The sequence below is a fragment of the Mugil cephalus genome, chromosome 10 (assembly GCF_022458985.1).
Source record: "Mugil cephalus isolate CIBA_MC_2020 chromosome 10, CIBA_Mcephalus_1.1, whole genome shotgun sequence".
NCBI classification, from domain to species: Eukaryota; Metazoa; Chordata; class Actinopteri; order Mugiliformes; family Mugilidae; genus Mugil; species Mugil cephalus.
The window spans coordinates 18,907,911-18,924,902 of NC_061779.1; the positions used below are offsets into that span (position 1 = coordinate 18,907,911).

The window sequence follows — 16,992 nt, forward strand, 5'->3', positions numbered from 1 at the left end:
TGGCTCTTGGAGTCTAGAGGATATACCCTTTTGATCTCGGTGCGTGTGTCCAGGAAAAGGGTCAATTACCCATGGAAAGTATTTATACTCATGTCAGATCATTCTTATTAAAGTTCTCTTGTTGTCTGGGGCTGCCAAGTCTGGGGAAAGTACAAATCAGGACATCAGCGGTCAGCCAGTGCAGTGGGCATTTTTCCATCAGATTTGTCTGAAAATACAGAGATGATTATGACCCATTAGCATTCTTGAGCCAACTTAGCCCTCTCTGACCTCAGTTCTTCCCTGATGCACAATGCACTGATTAAGCTGAAGCCACGAACTTCCAATCAGCCTTTCGATTTATTGAAAAAGCGACGTGGCCTGTTACTCTCAAAAATGTCAAACAGCGACATAATGTCAATGAATTCCACGTTGTTTACAGTAACAGCTTGTAAAAGTCTATCCGCGTGGAACGCCATGAGAGAGCTCAGTTTGTGTTCTCGCTTCAGAGGGCCGCATTAAAATGGTGTTAAACGCTTTTTCAAACGGCACAATAAACATCAGTTTCACAGTCTCTGTCAACACATCTTTTTATTTATTTATTTTTTTCTGCGCCATCTGCACACCTCACACTTTTTTTTCCACCCACATGCAATGTGCGGACTGGTTCTGTACAGTCTGTGGGCGTCAGCAGTGCAGTTTCACCAGTTTGCTGAGGAATTAGGCTACGATGATTTTTAATGATAGCAGAATCTCTTTTGTTAACCATTTACAAACACCGATATCTTGAGCCAAAGCAACACTGATTCCAGTGTGACTAAATCCTTTTCTGATTTTCTCTTTTTATTTGTTTCCACCTGTGTGTGTGTGTTTATTACTTCTAAACTAAAATAGGGTGATTTATTCAACCACAAAATTTATGAAACATGTTTGCTATCAATAAAAATGTATAAATAATTTGCATGTAGGACTGTCCAACTGAAGGACATTGAACTGTACAAACATGAGGTCAGTAGAGAGTCGCCTCCTTTCAGTTACCAGTCGAGAAACTAAAGTGAGATTGGAGCAGTTGTATCAATTTATCAGTGTTATTTAATAGCAGTTTGATCCTGTTTAATTTAACAAAGCCTATAATATGCTTTTATTGTTACCATGTAGTGATAGTTATTTGATGACTAGAGTTACGTTCTATGTAGTATTTTTATGGGAAGTGGCAATGCATATTGCAGTAATGTTTTAGCAAAACAGAAAATTATTTATTGCTCTTAACGAGTCAGACTTTTCTAACAGAGCAGTATTCAACTTTGATGGGGCATGAGAGGAGCTAAGGCAGGTGTATGATGGCGGGAGCCTGAGACAGCAACCACCTCTCACTCTCACTCAAAATCCATGTGCCCTTACTTATGCATGACTTTAATCCAATGTCATTAATGAGCAAATTTAACAGACCTGCAGTTTTTTTGTACCATAGTATAAACTAAGATCTATGAGGTTCTATGATGAATGACTTCTGTAGCAAGCCAGGAGTGGTCATTTGAGGAACTGCAGTTTCTGGCCTTATTTAGTAGGGCCTCCACTTGACCTTTGCAAATGCAGCTGTTAAACCAGATAAACTAATGCCCCGCCAACAACACAATACCTGAACCAAGAGAGAAACGTGATTAATAATCCTGCCATAGCTTCAGATCCATTCAAATCCATCCTGGAAGTTTGCAACAATATTCCTCCATTTATAGAAAAAAAAATTGTTATAGAGAGGAAGATGGTAAAGATGGAACACAGGAACATAGAAAGCTACTACGGTTTCTTCCTATGAAGTGGATGTATGTAGGAAGTAAACACCTCTCAACTACTGGCAGCACCTCTGCTCATACTCTGAAGTGAACATTATTTATCATAGGTCCAGAGTATGTGACCCCGCAACCGTTTCAAGTGGCCAATTTTTTAGCACAAGAAGTCTTTAGCAGCCCTTTCACATTAATATTATGTTTCTCCCTTTCCTTACATCTGTGTTAGTCATCATTCTCCACACTGGCTGCAATAAAGGCTAACCTCTCATAAGCATGTGGAAAATGTCATTATCCTGTCAATAAGGCCAAGAATTGAGAAACAGCGTTCTGACAGACAGGCCCACACATCTACCTAGTTTCACTAAGCTTTTGTTACTGAAAATACAGGGAAGGTGCTGAAATTATGGATTACAGATTACAGATGTTTTGAGAAAATAAATGGAAAAAAAAGTGTAAAGCCTGAAATTGTTCTGTTACATTAGAAGTAATTTTCTTGGTGTTAGGATGGGAGTAATTGAATAGAGAGGTTTATGGGAACTCTTTGTGAATCTGTAAAGATACAAATTCCACAAAAATAAAGTTGACATTCTGTCCTGGTTGCCCTCCGCTGCTCCTGTCAGGTAGTTTATTTGTCATTACGCTCTGTGTCTTTCACAGATTTTCCCTGGAGAGCAGTATTTTTGATCTGTTCCTTTGCCAAATACTCCACAGTGACATGGAGACACCAGCCGGAGCTGATTCAAGGAGCACTTGTGACAAATGGGTTTCCGATTCTTATTCTCCGGGGAGTGATAAAATACTTTCAATAAGATGTGGGGAACATAGCCTCAAGTGATTGTTTTAAAAGGTTTGGTGCATTTTTGATTTTGTTGTTGAACTCTGCAAATACCTTAATTCATAATCTGAGTTTATGGATCTACTCATGGAGCAGAAATCCAACCACACATACTGTATCTATCTATGTATGCCAGTAGGGATAGTAGTAGGGACCCCCTCCCCAACCTACTATATGTGTTCTATATTATATTCAGCCTAGTGCTACTTATAAATACACATCATTATTATCATTTTGCATTAAATATTAAGCTATTCAAATAATATACAGGTTCAAACTCAGGTACTCATTTTTTATTGTTATTTCAAATGTGCAATAATAGGGTGGCTGTAATACTGAAGCGTGCATCTAGGATTTCACCTGGGGACTGGGGAAATTTAAAAAAATATATAACAAATGTCTAATCAACCAAAGATTTTACGGCCCCCCCTGCAGTACCTCTGTAGATCCCATAGGGGTCACGAACCCCCTGTTAAAGACTTATGCTTTAGTGGCCTGGGATTTTTCATGTTTAGATTTCCCATTAGAGTCTAAAATTTGGAATCTGCTCTGGATAGGAATGCATGTATGAATCATTCTGATACCGCATCATGCGTGCAGGAAATGAGACGGAAATGGAGGTCGTACGGGAAGGAGAGATGGACAGAATTAATGCTCAGACCTTATCAACAGTGGGTAGAACAAACAAACAGAATTTCATTCCAGTGCCCCGGCAGCGTCTCTGGGCCACGGAGGCTGGCGTGTGAAAAGAAAAATGCTGAGAAAAGAGCAGCTCTTTGTCAGACAGACATAGACAGGGGCACCGCTGTAGCCAGGGCGGCAATGTGACAGCACCGTGGTCAACAGACACGATACAGAACACCGCTGCTGTCAGCAGACGTTTTAAAAATAGCTCGCCATTACACAGGCATTAAAAGCGGCATATGGTGTATTTGCTGGTTAAGAACGATGCATTTCATAACACTGTTAAATATTTTTACAGTACCGGCCTGCCTCAAATATTGAGTTCCTGGCAACGTTACAGGTTTGTGCAGAAGATGTGACCTCCAGAAGAATCAGATACCTCACTGGCTTCCCACCAGCTGCTGTATTTTAGAGTATTATGTCAGTAAACTAACAACATGTGACATTTCTAATATTAAAAAAGCTTGCATTCTTTGGTAATGAAAATACAGGAAACGTCCTGTTTTTACTGGGTATTGCTGCTCTAAACTTTTGTAATGCTAATACAGTGAGCCACTACAGTCTACAGTCCGTATGAAGACAACACAGTAGATAGTAGATACAGCACAGATGTAATGTTTGTCCTTTTTTTTCTTGTTTCTAATTTGACTAAAACCCTGGATCTGCAACATGATCCACTTTAAATCCTACTTTCTTTCCCAGGTCCAGCGCAGAGAAGCAGATAATGTTATATTTTTGGTGGTAGTCAGGGATAAAAATAAACAGTTACAGCGCAGTTAGAAAACTCATGTGCACTGGAAGGTAAAATTGTCGAGAAATCCCCAAAAACGTTACGTTAGGATTGCCTTAAGCCTATCTAAATCCTCGCTGTGTTACTTTCACAATCATTCCCAAGCGCATTAGTGTTGTAACTGACATCATCCTCAACTCAGACATCTGTGTGTGTGACTTTTCATATTATATTTACAGTATTAAAGTGGATCTATGAGCGTACACTGAAACTATCATTGTGTATTGTTCATCCCCGTTACACAACCAGTGCAGGAATAAGAATTCTCCTGAGTGTTTACAATAAGCGTTGGATAAAAAAACTTTGTTTGACCCCAGTCAGCCTGGATAAATAAAAAAAAAAAAAAATGTTTTTTTTTTTTTTTTTTGTTTTGTTTTTTTACAAGAGAAAGTGTTTACGTACATTTAAAGTTGCTTTTTCCTCAACTGCCACCTCTATTGTGTTTGGATCATGTGAGAGATGTCAGTAGCGGTTGAAGGATCCCTTACAGGAACGTTAATCTTGTCTTGTTTGTTGTCCCTCACCAGGTGTAATCTCAGAGCTCTTCATCTTTGGCGCTGCTACAGATTCCAGGTGAAGCTCCCATGCAGGGGATGAGTCTAAACAAACATTCCAGGATAATCAGCTGTAGACAAAAGAAAGTGGGTAAACTCCAGGCCGCAAATGCCGCAAAGCACACCTATCATTTCCACCGAAACCAGAACTCTATAATAAAAATGCTTCTATCAGCCAAATTGCCCGTCCACGGTCTTGCACCCGATATAAATCAGATGAGAGAAAAATTCCACCTTCTGCTCTAATAAGCATCTTGTGTGCACAGACTCAACATTCACGCAAAGATCAAACATTCGTGCAACATTCTTGGAGATATAGTGTGTGAGTGCCAACATGAAATTACAACCTGGCAAAAGAGGGGGACGAAAAAAATCAACACCCAGCTGCTCGTGATGTATATTTTTGCACAATAAGACATTTTGCTTTGACATGTAGGCCATAAGCATTTAAGATGATTCTCCCGGATAGCTATAATACCTGTGGAGGAACACCCAGAAGAGATAACATGGATAGTGTGAAGCCTTTGTCTTGGTGTATGGGCCTATCTCCTCCCAGAGAAAAGGATCCCTTAAGCTTTATTGTGTGTGTGTGTGTGTGTGTGTGTGTGTGTGTGTGTGGATTCACACAGGGATAACGTCACATCAGTGAAGGGGCCGTGCAACAATAGTTGAAGATGAGAGAGGTGTAAAGGTGCGACGGAGGGCTAACAACACGAGGTTTTGCTTTGGCTATGGCGTGCCTATCTAACAAAGCATCGGAGCAGCACTCCAGTGGCCTCTCTGTGTGGCCTCGGTTTCTTCAAACGCATTTGAAAGGCTCTCTGCTGTTTGCTGTGGCCTCACACTGGAAAACCGCCTTGAAAAGTATTTTATCATCGAAATAGATAAGAGCTTTGAAAACAAAAATTGTGGTGTGTGCGCAGGTTATTTATTACAGCCATGGAAACCATTTGGTTGGGAGGACAAACACAGGGTAAAACAAAGGAGTCACATACAGGTCTTCAACAGGAGGTACTGCAGGGGGGTCGCAAAATCTTTGGTTGATTAGACACTTTTTATACTTTTTAAAAAAATCTTCCCCCACAAATTTTAATTTCTTTAAACACACATTAACTTGAATCCAACATACTTTAGTAATGGGATAAATGGAGGCAGGAGACATTATCTTTCAGTCACCACTTCACTCATTCAGCGAAACAGGAGCTGTGCCAACAGCTCACCGTTTCACACAGAGCGTCACAATAGACCTGTCAATCTAAGCCTCCTGTACACGGTAACCTACTGTTGAGCATGTTTGAAATAAAAATGAATCCCTCCATTATTTACCAGAACCTCTCGGCGAACAAAGCTCCGAACGAGTATTCAAAGTTTAACACTGAAGCATGACCGTCTAATTAGGAAGACACCAAATGATGTGTCTAACAAGTCTTCTGGGCCAATTAATCGGAGTCGAGTCTCGTCCTTATGGCGGCTGACAGACTGCCTGGTTAAAGTGGCCACTGATGGCGCTCTCTGTGCCAATAAACGTGTCCCAAGCAGCTGGGTAGAGTATGTCGTTGAGCTGAGCCACCATATGGAGTGTTAGGGCTGAAACAGATCCCGCTGTCATTATAACCCGTGAAAAGCTCCCGAATCTTTCTTAAATGGCACATGTGAGCAATGTCAACGGTGCAAACGCCCTAGTCGAGGCTTGAATTAGAAGTTCTTTTGAAAACAGTGCAGAGATGGTTCAGTAAAGCAGTAAAGCATTTTAATCCCGGGGGAAAGAGAAAGACAAACACTTCGTCTGGGTAGAAAGTTGCAACTGCATCTCTTTTGGTTAGATAAGAACTTTTAAAGGAATCAAAAAAAAAGAAGAAAAAGAAATTCATGTGTCTACACATCTACAGTTTTAACTCGTACCCAGGCATGAATTTAATCATCTGTGGTTGAAGGTGTCACGAAAATCTTGGATCACTTTAAGTGCTGCTTTTACCCACTCTTTATTTGGTGCTGTCAGCCTTCCAGATTATTGTTATCGTTTCCTTTGGCAAAATGACAGTTTTCAAATTGCCTTGAATGCAAGAGTCTAGATCGTGAGAGGAAAACAATTGAACTCATGAAATTATATGCTGGCCTTCTGCTGTCTTTGTGTTTAATCAGTATCTTTGTTCTCTCTCCTGGAATCACTGACTGCAGCTTCACACTGATATAAGTACTTTTAAATGTAAGTATTTTCTATTATGAAATGGAAAGACAGAAAATGGAATCTGGAGAGCTTAAAAGCTCGTCACTGGCCGTTGCACTGGTCTAGTGAAGTGGCCCTGTGTGTGTCTGAGTAGCCCTATCACGAGACAGACTAGAATGAGTGGCCCTCTTGTCACGCTAATAGACTAGTCGTAAGTGACACATTTGAGTTGGAGGGCACACCCTAATCAGACACAAAGCTGTACACATAGACAATACACAGACTGCCATGAATGAAATCCAGACAGGAAGTGATTCCGCACACGTGGACTGATAGACAAAGGGGTGCAGATATTTTGGGTGGGAAGGACATTGCTGAAGGTTTAGGGGCCTTTTGAAGGATGAATAGCTGGAACATACGAGGACTTTCTTGTGGAGATGGGCATGTGAAGATGGGCTGATTAACAATCACAGCAGAAGTGCCATTGACGGAGCACGTATCGAGGGTATGAAGCGTCCAGGAAATTCCCACTTTTCTCTCGTCCCGAGATTCTATCTTCCTTTGATAGCGTAGGCCTTGTCTACATTTCTCTTGGGTGCAAGAAACCAGAACCTGTTATTTGGCGAAGCGCAAAGAAAAGTGAGTTCTGGGCGCAGCGGACCTTCAGAGAAGTGATTGATGTGAGTTAACCCTGTCAAATGCAGGGTTATGGATCAGTGCAAAACAGGACATAAATCACTTCCAAATGCTCTTACCTACCACTGTTAGATCAGACTGATACACTCTTTGTTTCCCTTCTGCTTTTTCTTCTCCAGTTATCCACTTCAGGTATTTTAACACATGCAGTAAAATTACAGGTTAGTGCACACTTGAGGGCAAACAGAGCCTTCCTTGGCTCGTATTAAGCAAAGACACTTTGTCAATTTTAAACTAATAACCTCTAATTAATATTCTGGACACACTCCAAACACCACCCACTTATAAAGACAGTAAAACACTGAACTTTATGCCTTTAAGTGTTTACATTATTCTTCAATGCAATTTTGTAAGATGCACAAATTTGTTTTCTTCCCTGTTATTCCATTTACAGGCCAGAAATTGTGTTAGACTAACTCTTCACTAACTCTTTGCTGTATCCATTTTAAGCAAACCATAAACTCCAATAACAGGAATTCAAAGAGACTAATTTGGGTCACGGAAAGGGGTAGCATCACACAGGCCGTCTGTCATCGTCAGCCGCAGACAGAGCTCACAAAACAAGCCCTACATCTGGTTTTGCTGACACCCAAAACAGAAGTAATGCGCTATTCTCAGTTGGAACTGTGGAGCATATAATTAGCTCGAAGTAATAAGTATTCTTGTGATAAAGCAATGTTAAGCTCGAGCTGTCAAAGTGGACCAGTTCTCTCCAAGACCCCAAACAAAACCGTAGGGTTAATGCACATTTCTATTCTGCAACAATTCTTGGTTTATTGATTGAGTCAGTTTAAGATTCCCCAGGTTGCAAAAAAAAAAAAAGTCTCTGCAGCAGGAGAACAATATGGAAAAATGGACATCATCTATTCTGACAAGAATCCCTTCAGTGAATCTTTTTCTTTGCTTTGGAGACATTTCTGCCAAACACCTTCAGATTTCTCTGTTATTTCTCTTTCACACTCAGAGCACCAGACACTCAACGTGTTAATGCCGCAAAAATTCCAGGTGCTCGCCTGGTCTGTTTTCTGTGCCATCACATGACAGGACGGGTGTGAGCGACCGGGCTGCACTGTATGAGATGCGTGAGAACAAAGGGGACATTCTATCAAGAGGTTTATTATACCCAGGTGACGTGAGTCACAACAGTGTGTAAAAATCCAGAAAGCTCATTTGATTGGAGTGTTAAGCTGTTAAAAAATAATTAGCCAGCCACCCCACCTCACCCCAGCTCTCTCTCTCCGCCGTTATCGAGAATCTTGCTAGCCTCACACACACAAAAGACTGGCCGCGGCTCACAGCTCTGGTTGTGTCTGGCCTTTGCCTCATTCATTCTAACTATGCTGACATGGGGCAACATTTTCCAGGCTGCTTAACGGCCTAGAGTTTACAATGGGAAAGTATTTTCGACAACGAAAACACTGCCACTGCTCATAATGTGTGCATTTCCTAAATGACTGTCAGCAGGCTTTTATGGCTGCTCCACTCTGAGAACTGCCGCTTTGTGTCTGCAGCAAATGTTGTGCATTAACTACAACGACGGCCACAAAGTGCGGCCTGTCATGGAAATTCTTCCACGAGTTTGTTCACTGCGACCCTTAGCGTGTGATTAACGCCGGAGTCCCATGTTCCCGGATCAAACAATGCAAGTCCATTTTTCACCACACCACATGTTCACATGGACTTTTGGCACATACTTGCGGGCCCCAGGGGTTCGACACCACCCCCCACCCACCCACCCAACCGCCGTCATACCTCCGCCAGTTGGACTGTGCCCGTTTCTGACAGCATACCACCCGGCCTTGAGCGCCGAATAGGTGGTCAGCTTTGGACCAAGGCTGCAGTCCCCCACACATCGCATGCAGCTGCTACAAAATGGACACTCTAGACATGTAACACAATACCCAAAAATGACCTCATTCAGTCTCAGCCAGTTAAAGTCAAAGCTGACATGATTTCCTTCAAAAGAGCTGGCAGCCTTTCTGACAGCACGGTCTATAATGCCCGCGAGGCAAAGCGCCAACAGCGTCTACCCCCAGACTACTGATAGACCAGTTGGCAGCAGAGATAACTGCTTAATCGTGTGTGGTTTCCACGGATTTTAAAGCAGACACGGCGCATCAAAAGATGAAACTGATATCGTTCAAGGCCAACTGTTCCACTATAGGATAAACGTGTATGTGTGTGTGTGCGCGCGTAGGAGGGGTGGGAGGGAGGTCTGCGTGTATGTGTGAGGTACACAAGGATTTGAGCGTGATAAAACAGCCTCCTCCGACTACAACTACTTTCGCTTTTTCCAAAGATTGCTGCTGAGCCAGGAAACTGGGTGTTTGTTCTCACTCCTGGCCATACAGAAGTACATACTTACGGTCCTGCTGCATATGGAAGCAACACTTACAAGACATGCATGCTTACACAAAACAGTGATCATGCAATGAATACTCGGTAGTTCATTCTCACGAGCAACCCAGGCGTCAGCATAGATTACACACGATGCACAGCGAGTAGACTGCGTTCCAGATGCTAAACTTTATCATTTATAAGGCTGTCGTTTACTCGAGTCTTTTTTTTATCCTTTACCGCCACCTACTGGTGAGCAGTGAAGGCGACTTAAAGATTTCACCACACCAGTTGAGCACAGCTGTGCAACATAATCAAATACATCAAGACAATATTTATTTTTACAATACTACGTCAAGAAATCTGCAGTTATTTATCTGAGTTAAAACATCTTGCAGATATGTTTCACACAAAAACAATTTGTCTTCTCAAGGGTGCGAATCAGTGTTTTATTGATGAGTACTCACCACCTTTTTTGGAGAAGGTGACCCGGGATCAGGCTCTTGTTGCTGTTCATGCGCTAATGACTCACTCAAATGGGGTCACTGTTAATTACTAGCAGCTGTGTGTCTTTTTTCTACAGTCACATGTCTTTTAGGCTGCAGTCCCCAAAACACAAACACACATACACCAAGATTTCCTCAGTACAACTAGTAGAGATAAAACACAGTGAAAAGAACAGTTAGAAAAGAGGAGGCAGTGTTTCTGCAGTTTCTTTCAATCTAATTGCTTATTTATTTATATGGAGGTTTAAATCCTGATGGTGATTCTAGAAGCACTAGAAATTTGATTTTATTTTCTAAAATCTGTTTTGTGCTTAAACCCAGCCCCCCTCCCCACAACTCCTTTGCCCACTACTCGTAGTGTACTCTCTGTGTTTCCAAATGGATGTATTGTATGTGCACATATCCAGTAAAGCTGTTTACTTCTGTCGATTGTGGAAATATTTAGCCAGTTGATGTGCTGTATTTATGTTAACAGTAGGGGTCACTGTTTACCCAGTTTCGGGGATAAAACGTATTTCTTTATGTCACTAGATGGACACTGGCAGCCTGTCTGTACAATTAAAGTTTCATGATACACATTGTGCTTTAGTTGCATATTTGACACTTCTTTTATTGCAGTGGCTCTTTTAATACAAGATTTAATATTAATGCAAACTTCAAAAAGAGAGAAGTCCCAGCATGTGGTTCGTGCATAGTTTGTGTAAACTTAATAATATGGAGGTATGCATTGAAGTCTTCATACATATCAGATTCAGTCTGCAGTGTGCTGTTTAAGTGTGTCCATGCACACCATTGCTGTGTGCATATGTGCCCTTTAGAGCAGGTTGCAGCTGCAGATTACACTGGAATGTCTGTGCTTTTACCTCAAAGCAGACTGGGCTTCATGGTAAACATCAATCATTAGTGTCTTTTATGAGGATTCTCCTGCAGGTTTGTGTTTTTCAGCTCAGCCATTAAAGATGTCTGCTTTATGCTTGCAACAAACAGTCCAAGAAAGCCTTTTTTTTTTAACTTGTCCATAGCCTGCAGAGTCTGGAAGGACCTCATCACAGCTTGGTCTCACTGGAAAACTGCTCCGGAGGGGAGTTGTTGTCGTGCTTTAGGACTCTTGCAAATCCTGAGATTAGATTTTAGGAACCAAGGCAGGCTTCTGGCAGGAAATCAAAGCAGCTCTTGCGGGACCGCAGTATCTGTTTTCATTTAATGCACAAAGCTATCTAGCTAGTGCAATGAGCCCAGGAGAAGTGGTTTGTATATAAACAGTTTGCCTTTCCTGAAGTACCTGCACCTTCATTACAGAGTCATTTTGGTGACATAATTCCTTGAAAATGGTACCTTCCACCTCTTTGTGAGGTTTGCAAATGAGAAAGGGAACTCACCTCATACTTTGATTTGACATAGCAATTTGATGAGTCATCGGGTAGTCTTCCACCGCCTCAGCTGTACCCACATCTCAAGAACACATTAGTGACAAATAGATTTAAAGGTATTTGCTCCGTTTATGTGTCTCTCAAGTGGAACTGCACTCCAGAAAGTCATGCTGTGGAAACACAGCCTGCACCACTAACTGAATCCACATGCAGGGTCCACACCGCGGTGGATGAAACATCTTACGCGTTGATAAGAAAGACTCACAAAATTTCTTTTTAAGCCTGTTATTAATTCAAAAATGTGTCTTTCTTGTTGTTTCTTCAGCTTGGATGTGTGACCTTCGGCGTATAGTACGTATGTAAAGTCTGACATGTGGCAGACATCTGTGAAAGAGGAAACATTTCTCTATGCTCACCTTAAATGTGCTCAGATGTACCTATGAGTTTGATTTTGAGACATGACATCACCAGACGTGGTGCAACGTGCCTCCATTACATATATAGTGAAAATTGACCTTATAGGCATGTAGTGGACATGCTGATCAACTCATTAAACCAACTATGTTTGCATATTCATAAATTCTCGATGTTTTAATTGTGATTGCATGCTCCCGAACACTCAACAAAATGACAATCAATTTATTTCCCAAATACATGTCTGGATGTTGGTTCGTATTGGTGTAAAAGGTTCTACTGTAAGAACAGCCCAAATTCTCTCATTCCCATACTCTGTAACCACTTGTCTTTTAGATCAGGGGTCTTCAACGTTTTTCAGGCCAAGGACCCCAAACCGATGGAGAGATTAAGTAGGGACCCCCTACCTACTACATGTGTTCTATACTAACCTTGGCCTAGTGCTATTTATAAATATACATTCTGCCTCCTTTTATCTCTTTAGAAAAATATGTTGGATTCATGTTAATGCGGATTTAAAGAAATTTAAATTTGTGGGGGGAAATGAAAAAAAAAATATCAAAATGCATAATCAACCAAAGGTTCTGCAACCCCCCTGCAGTACCTCCGCGGATCCCCAGGGGTCGTGAAACCCCCTGTTGAAGACCTATGCTCTATGCTCCGGCTATTACATATTAGTAGATCTAAATAATAATAATCAACTTGTGAGTCTGCTGAAAAGCACATTTTATTCTTATTTATTTTTAACAGCATTAGTATAGTAGCAAGGCATACAGTAATCGTATGATTAGTAACCATAGCACCAGAATCATTTGTTTCTCTTATACAGGCTACACACATACTGTATGTACACATGATTCTTAAAAACATCTTTGGATAAAGCATGGCAAACAAGCACACTGTTTCTCCGTCCAGTACCAATGCCCATTCAATATTTAGCACGCCGTTTACAATTCAAGTATGAATATTAAAAAATACACATATATCATAAGTTACAAATCTTAACAGTTATTACAAAAAAACAACAACAACAAACAACAAACAAACAAACAGGATTACATTTCTACAAAATTTCTGGCACATAGTGCATCAAGTATTCTTTAAATTTCTGATACAGACCTCATAGCACAATTGGCCATCATAAAAACTGATGACGGCCAAAGGTTTTCTAGCTGCTCACTGACTTTTTTTATTTTCGGCCATTCTTTAAATCAAAACAAGCTGCATTGTCAGAGATAGGAAAAAAAATATATGTGAATCTATCTGCCAACTTTGGTTAAAGCTTAACATCAGCGTACCAGCATGTTAGGTTGCTTGATGGTTGCAGTGGTAGTAGTGGTCACGGTGAAAGCCTTTTATGAGGAGTTAAGCACAGATTTCTTCATGCAGTGGTTTATCTGATACATATGACAGACCCCTACACCTGCGTAAGAGAGAGTCCGTCACATATCGAGTTATTCCCAAAGTCAGTCTTTTCCTTCTCGAGATTAGAGGTAATTCCAGTGGTAGTTCAAAAGCACCATTCGAAACATACTAATTTAAAGTTAGTGGTTATACGCTACAAACACCTACTTTAGCAAAGCAGACAACGGACAAAACATATCAGACGATGGCTCCTCCGTCACTAGTAGTCATTGTAACAAATCAAACATATCTACAAGTCAATAGAGAATAAATATGGTCGAACTTAAATATATTACAACACATATCTCAACAGAGTATGGGTGTTTGCGAGAGGTAGGGGGTTGCAGGGTGTGAGGTGAGACATCACACCTGATACTGTGTCACGGTGTAACAGATGAGAACTTGTCTGTGTGATGTAATTAAAGAATAACACTAATAATACTACATACTTTAACACTTGAAAACCTTTCAGCTCTTTCACCCCCCTAGAGTTCATACCGACCGCTCTACGTTAGCATCAGTCAGGGTACAGCCAGTAGTTTTGTTGAATGCCTGACAACAGCTGACAGCAAACAGACTCTAGAAATGCACAAAATCAAAGGTGACCTGCAGTTGGATGTAGTGGCTCTTAAAGTTTGACCTCTGACATGAGAAATGTCTGGAAGGGTATCATAGCTGCGATCTTACTCTGGTTGAACGTCTCGAGAAATATACTTGCTTTCTTGCTGAGAGTTAGATGAGAACATTGGTATCTACAAAAAGCAGCCAGTTAGCTTAGCCTTCTCTAAAAATCAGCCAAAACAAACTGTAAATAAAAAAATAACAGAACTATCACTTAAATACAATTCCAGTGTCTGTCTGTGGTACTTCGTTGCCACTGGAGAATTCCCATAATACGCGGCCTCTCTGATTACAGGTCAGTTTGATAAGTGACAAAGATCGCTTACAGTGTAGCTATAAATATCTATACACTGTGGAAAGTACAAGTAACAGGATTAGTTCCAGACGCAATACAGTGAAATTCAGATTTCTTTTTCACCACTTCATTTCACAGACTACCATAAGACAAAAATGTGGTTTCCTACTATTTCTGTACTTGCTCTCCCAGTGTGTTAAAGTCCTGCGTCCTTGATACATACACATTTATGACAGTGTCAGAGAACAAAAAAGGTTCCAAAGCGCAGATGTGCTTGATGGCCTCTGCAAAACTGTTGACAAGCGAATATAGTTGGCTCCTCTTGAGACGTTGCAGTGTGGATGCAGGACCTGACGGTGGCCATGTGGCACTGCACAGTGTGTAGTGTGTCGTCGGTTTTAGCTGCCATTTGGAAACTGGGGGGACGTTACTGCGGGCTAACAGCTGTTGCAATTTTCCTCCACCACACTCACAGATGACTACAGGATCCAACAAATCTTACTGTATGTTGTCGTGCTTCTGTCTTCAGGGCAGATTTATGGGTTTGGTCTCTGCATTGCCCTCAGTGGACTTGAAGGAGTAGGCCGTTGTGAGCCTGGGGAATGCACTTCCCACAGAAACCACCACAGCGGCCGTAGATTCTTGTCCCGTCCTACACACGGAGACAAATGAGAGCGGAAGAAGTGGGTGAAGGGCAACCATTCATGCAGAGAGCGAGAGCTTCGTAAATGTCAGTGAGGATTTCTGTTCAGTTCATCAGACTAGAAGAATTACGGCGTGGCAATTCAGGTGGCATATCACAAATACAATCTCAGTCCAACACCCCAATATGAAGAAAGTCCCAGTTAAACAGCAAAATGGCAGAATCCATCAATAAAGACTGAAGAGGAGTTGCAGCTTCTTACCTCAGATCTGTGGACTTTCACGGAAACATAGTTGCCCTGTGAGGTCCATTTGGTGGCCTGAGCCACTTTGAGGCCCGTGCCAATCAGATTAATGCCGAACTGGCCCTGAAGACACAAATCTGAATGAGCTGATGTCGATGCACGTTAAATATTTCCGCGAGATGGCATTTCACAAACCTGCGGACACTTGGCCGCGCTGTAACAATCTCCCGCTGTAGCAAAGGGCACGGGTCGACCAAGAAGAGTCTGGGAAAACTGCAGGTCTGTGACTGGCAATCAGCAAAAGATACAAATCTCAAATCACAATGTGTAACACTGACTGAAAACATCTGCCGAAGAGAAAGATAGCCGCGGAAAGTTAATGCAATCAAATTTCACTGCACGGTTGATGTCACGTTATTGTGACTTCGCCAGATGTTGTGGCTAGCTTGAAAAGATTTTTTTTTCCCCGCTAACATGCGCTTACAGCCAGCAACAAAATCTAATATCAGAACTGCTTTAAATCCTCTGTTGAGTCTATTTGGGTTTAACGTTGAAGAGAGTTTTTTTGTAAACCTCTAGTGAATTCAAGTGTGGAGCTTACAGGTTTCCAAACAGGAAAACATGAGAACCCAGTGCATGATATACGCGACCTAGCTAAACCCTTCTCTTACACTTTGAACTCAGTGAATCACTCTAAACCCCGATTCTTCTATTCTGATCAGCCTCTTCCATCCTTTAATGCACCTTAACTGTGACCACTGCCTTCTCCTGCTCTCCCTTCTTATCGCCTGTGTGACGATAAAGTTCAGGGGGATGCGCAAGGCACACGGAATTAGTGCCCCTTCATAGACTTCCCCTCATCTTGAACTCATTATCCCTCCTCAGCGAGGCACCTGAAAACCAAATGGATACCATGCAGAGGGAGGGTGGGAACATGTCCTTTCAGGACCCAGACGAAACGGAGGGGATGGGAGGATGGTAGTGTAGGTACTAATCCAACTTCCTCTCAGTGTGTACAAACACTCACACACACACAGTTGGAGTCACACACACTGTCCACTAATCCTCGCTCCATAATCAAAGGCATGCTTGGACGCAAGGGAGCAGGTGAAGCTAATGAACGGAGGAATATGGCCTAAAGATGTGTGTGCTGACACTGAGAGCGTGTGATCCTTTGCGTGCAAGTTTGATACTGATACAAACGGGTGCGTTCCTGATTCAGCACACGCGTCCGTGCACGCACGCATGCGTTTCTTCACTCTCCTGCTCACGTGTTTCTAATGACCGGCCTGAAACCTGCCCAGTGAACCAGAGTATTGAAAGGCGATTACTTTGATTTCTGAGGAGAGAGTGTGAGGCGAAAGCAGCGCTCACTGTGTTTGGACTCCCCAGGCTTTTGGACGAGGCACTGTTAGCGTGAGGCGTGCGAGGGATGAGACGACGCCCGTGTGTGGTCTCGTTACAGTGGACAATGTTACAATGTTAGGCTAATTACACAGTGATTACGCACTCATTATCCTCAAGGAGCTCAGGTCCAGACGAACTTTGTGGAAGACAGTGTATCCTGCCGCTGAGTAGTCATTCCGGCAGGCGCAGTCCTGCCTTCGGCTGCCGTTATACGGGCATTCGAAGGGGTTCAGCAACCTGTGCAGTGAGTAGAATA

General features: G+C 42.0%; 1 protein-coding gene across 2 annotated transcripts in view; it reads right to left on the bottom strand.

The window, feature by feature from the left end:
* Positions 1-12,831: 12,831 nt before the first annotated feature.
* Positions 12,832-16,992, bottom strand: part of LOC125014747 (A disintegrin and metalloproteinase with thrombospondin motifs 20) — a 76,082-nt gene continuing 71,921 nt past the window's right edge. For both annotated transcript variants that reach the window (XM_047596078.1, XM_047596079.1), the window contains 4 exons: positions 16,840-16,973; positions 15,525-15,616; positions 15,348-15,452; positions 12,832-15,094 (listed from right to left, as the gene is read on the bottom strand). In XM_047596078.1, the coding sequence (XP_047452034.1) occupies positions 15,005-15,094; positions 15,348-15,452; positions 15,525-15,616; positions 16,840-16,973 (421 nt within the window). In that variant the 3' untranslated portion in view covers positions 12,832-15,004. The remainder of the gene's footprint in view (positions 15,095-15,347; positions 15,453-15,524; positions 15,617-16,839; positions 16,974-16,992) is intronic.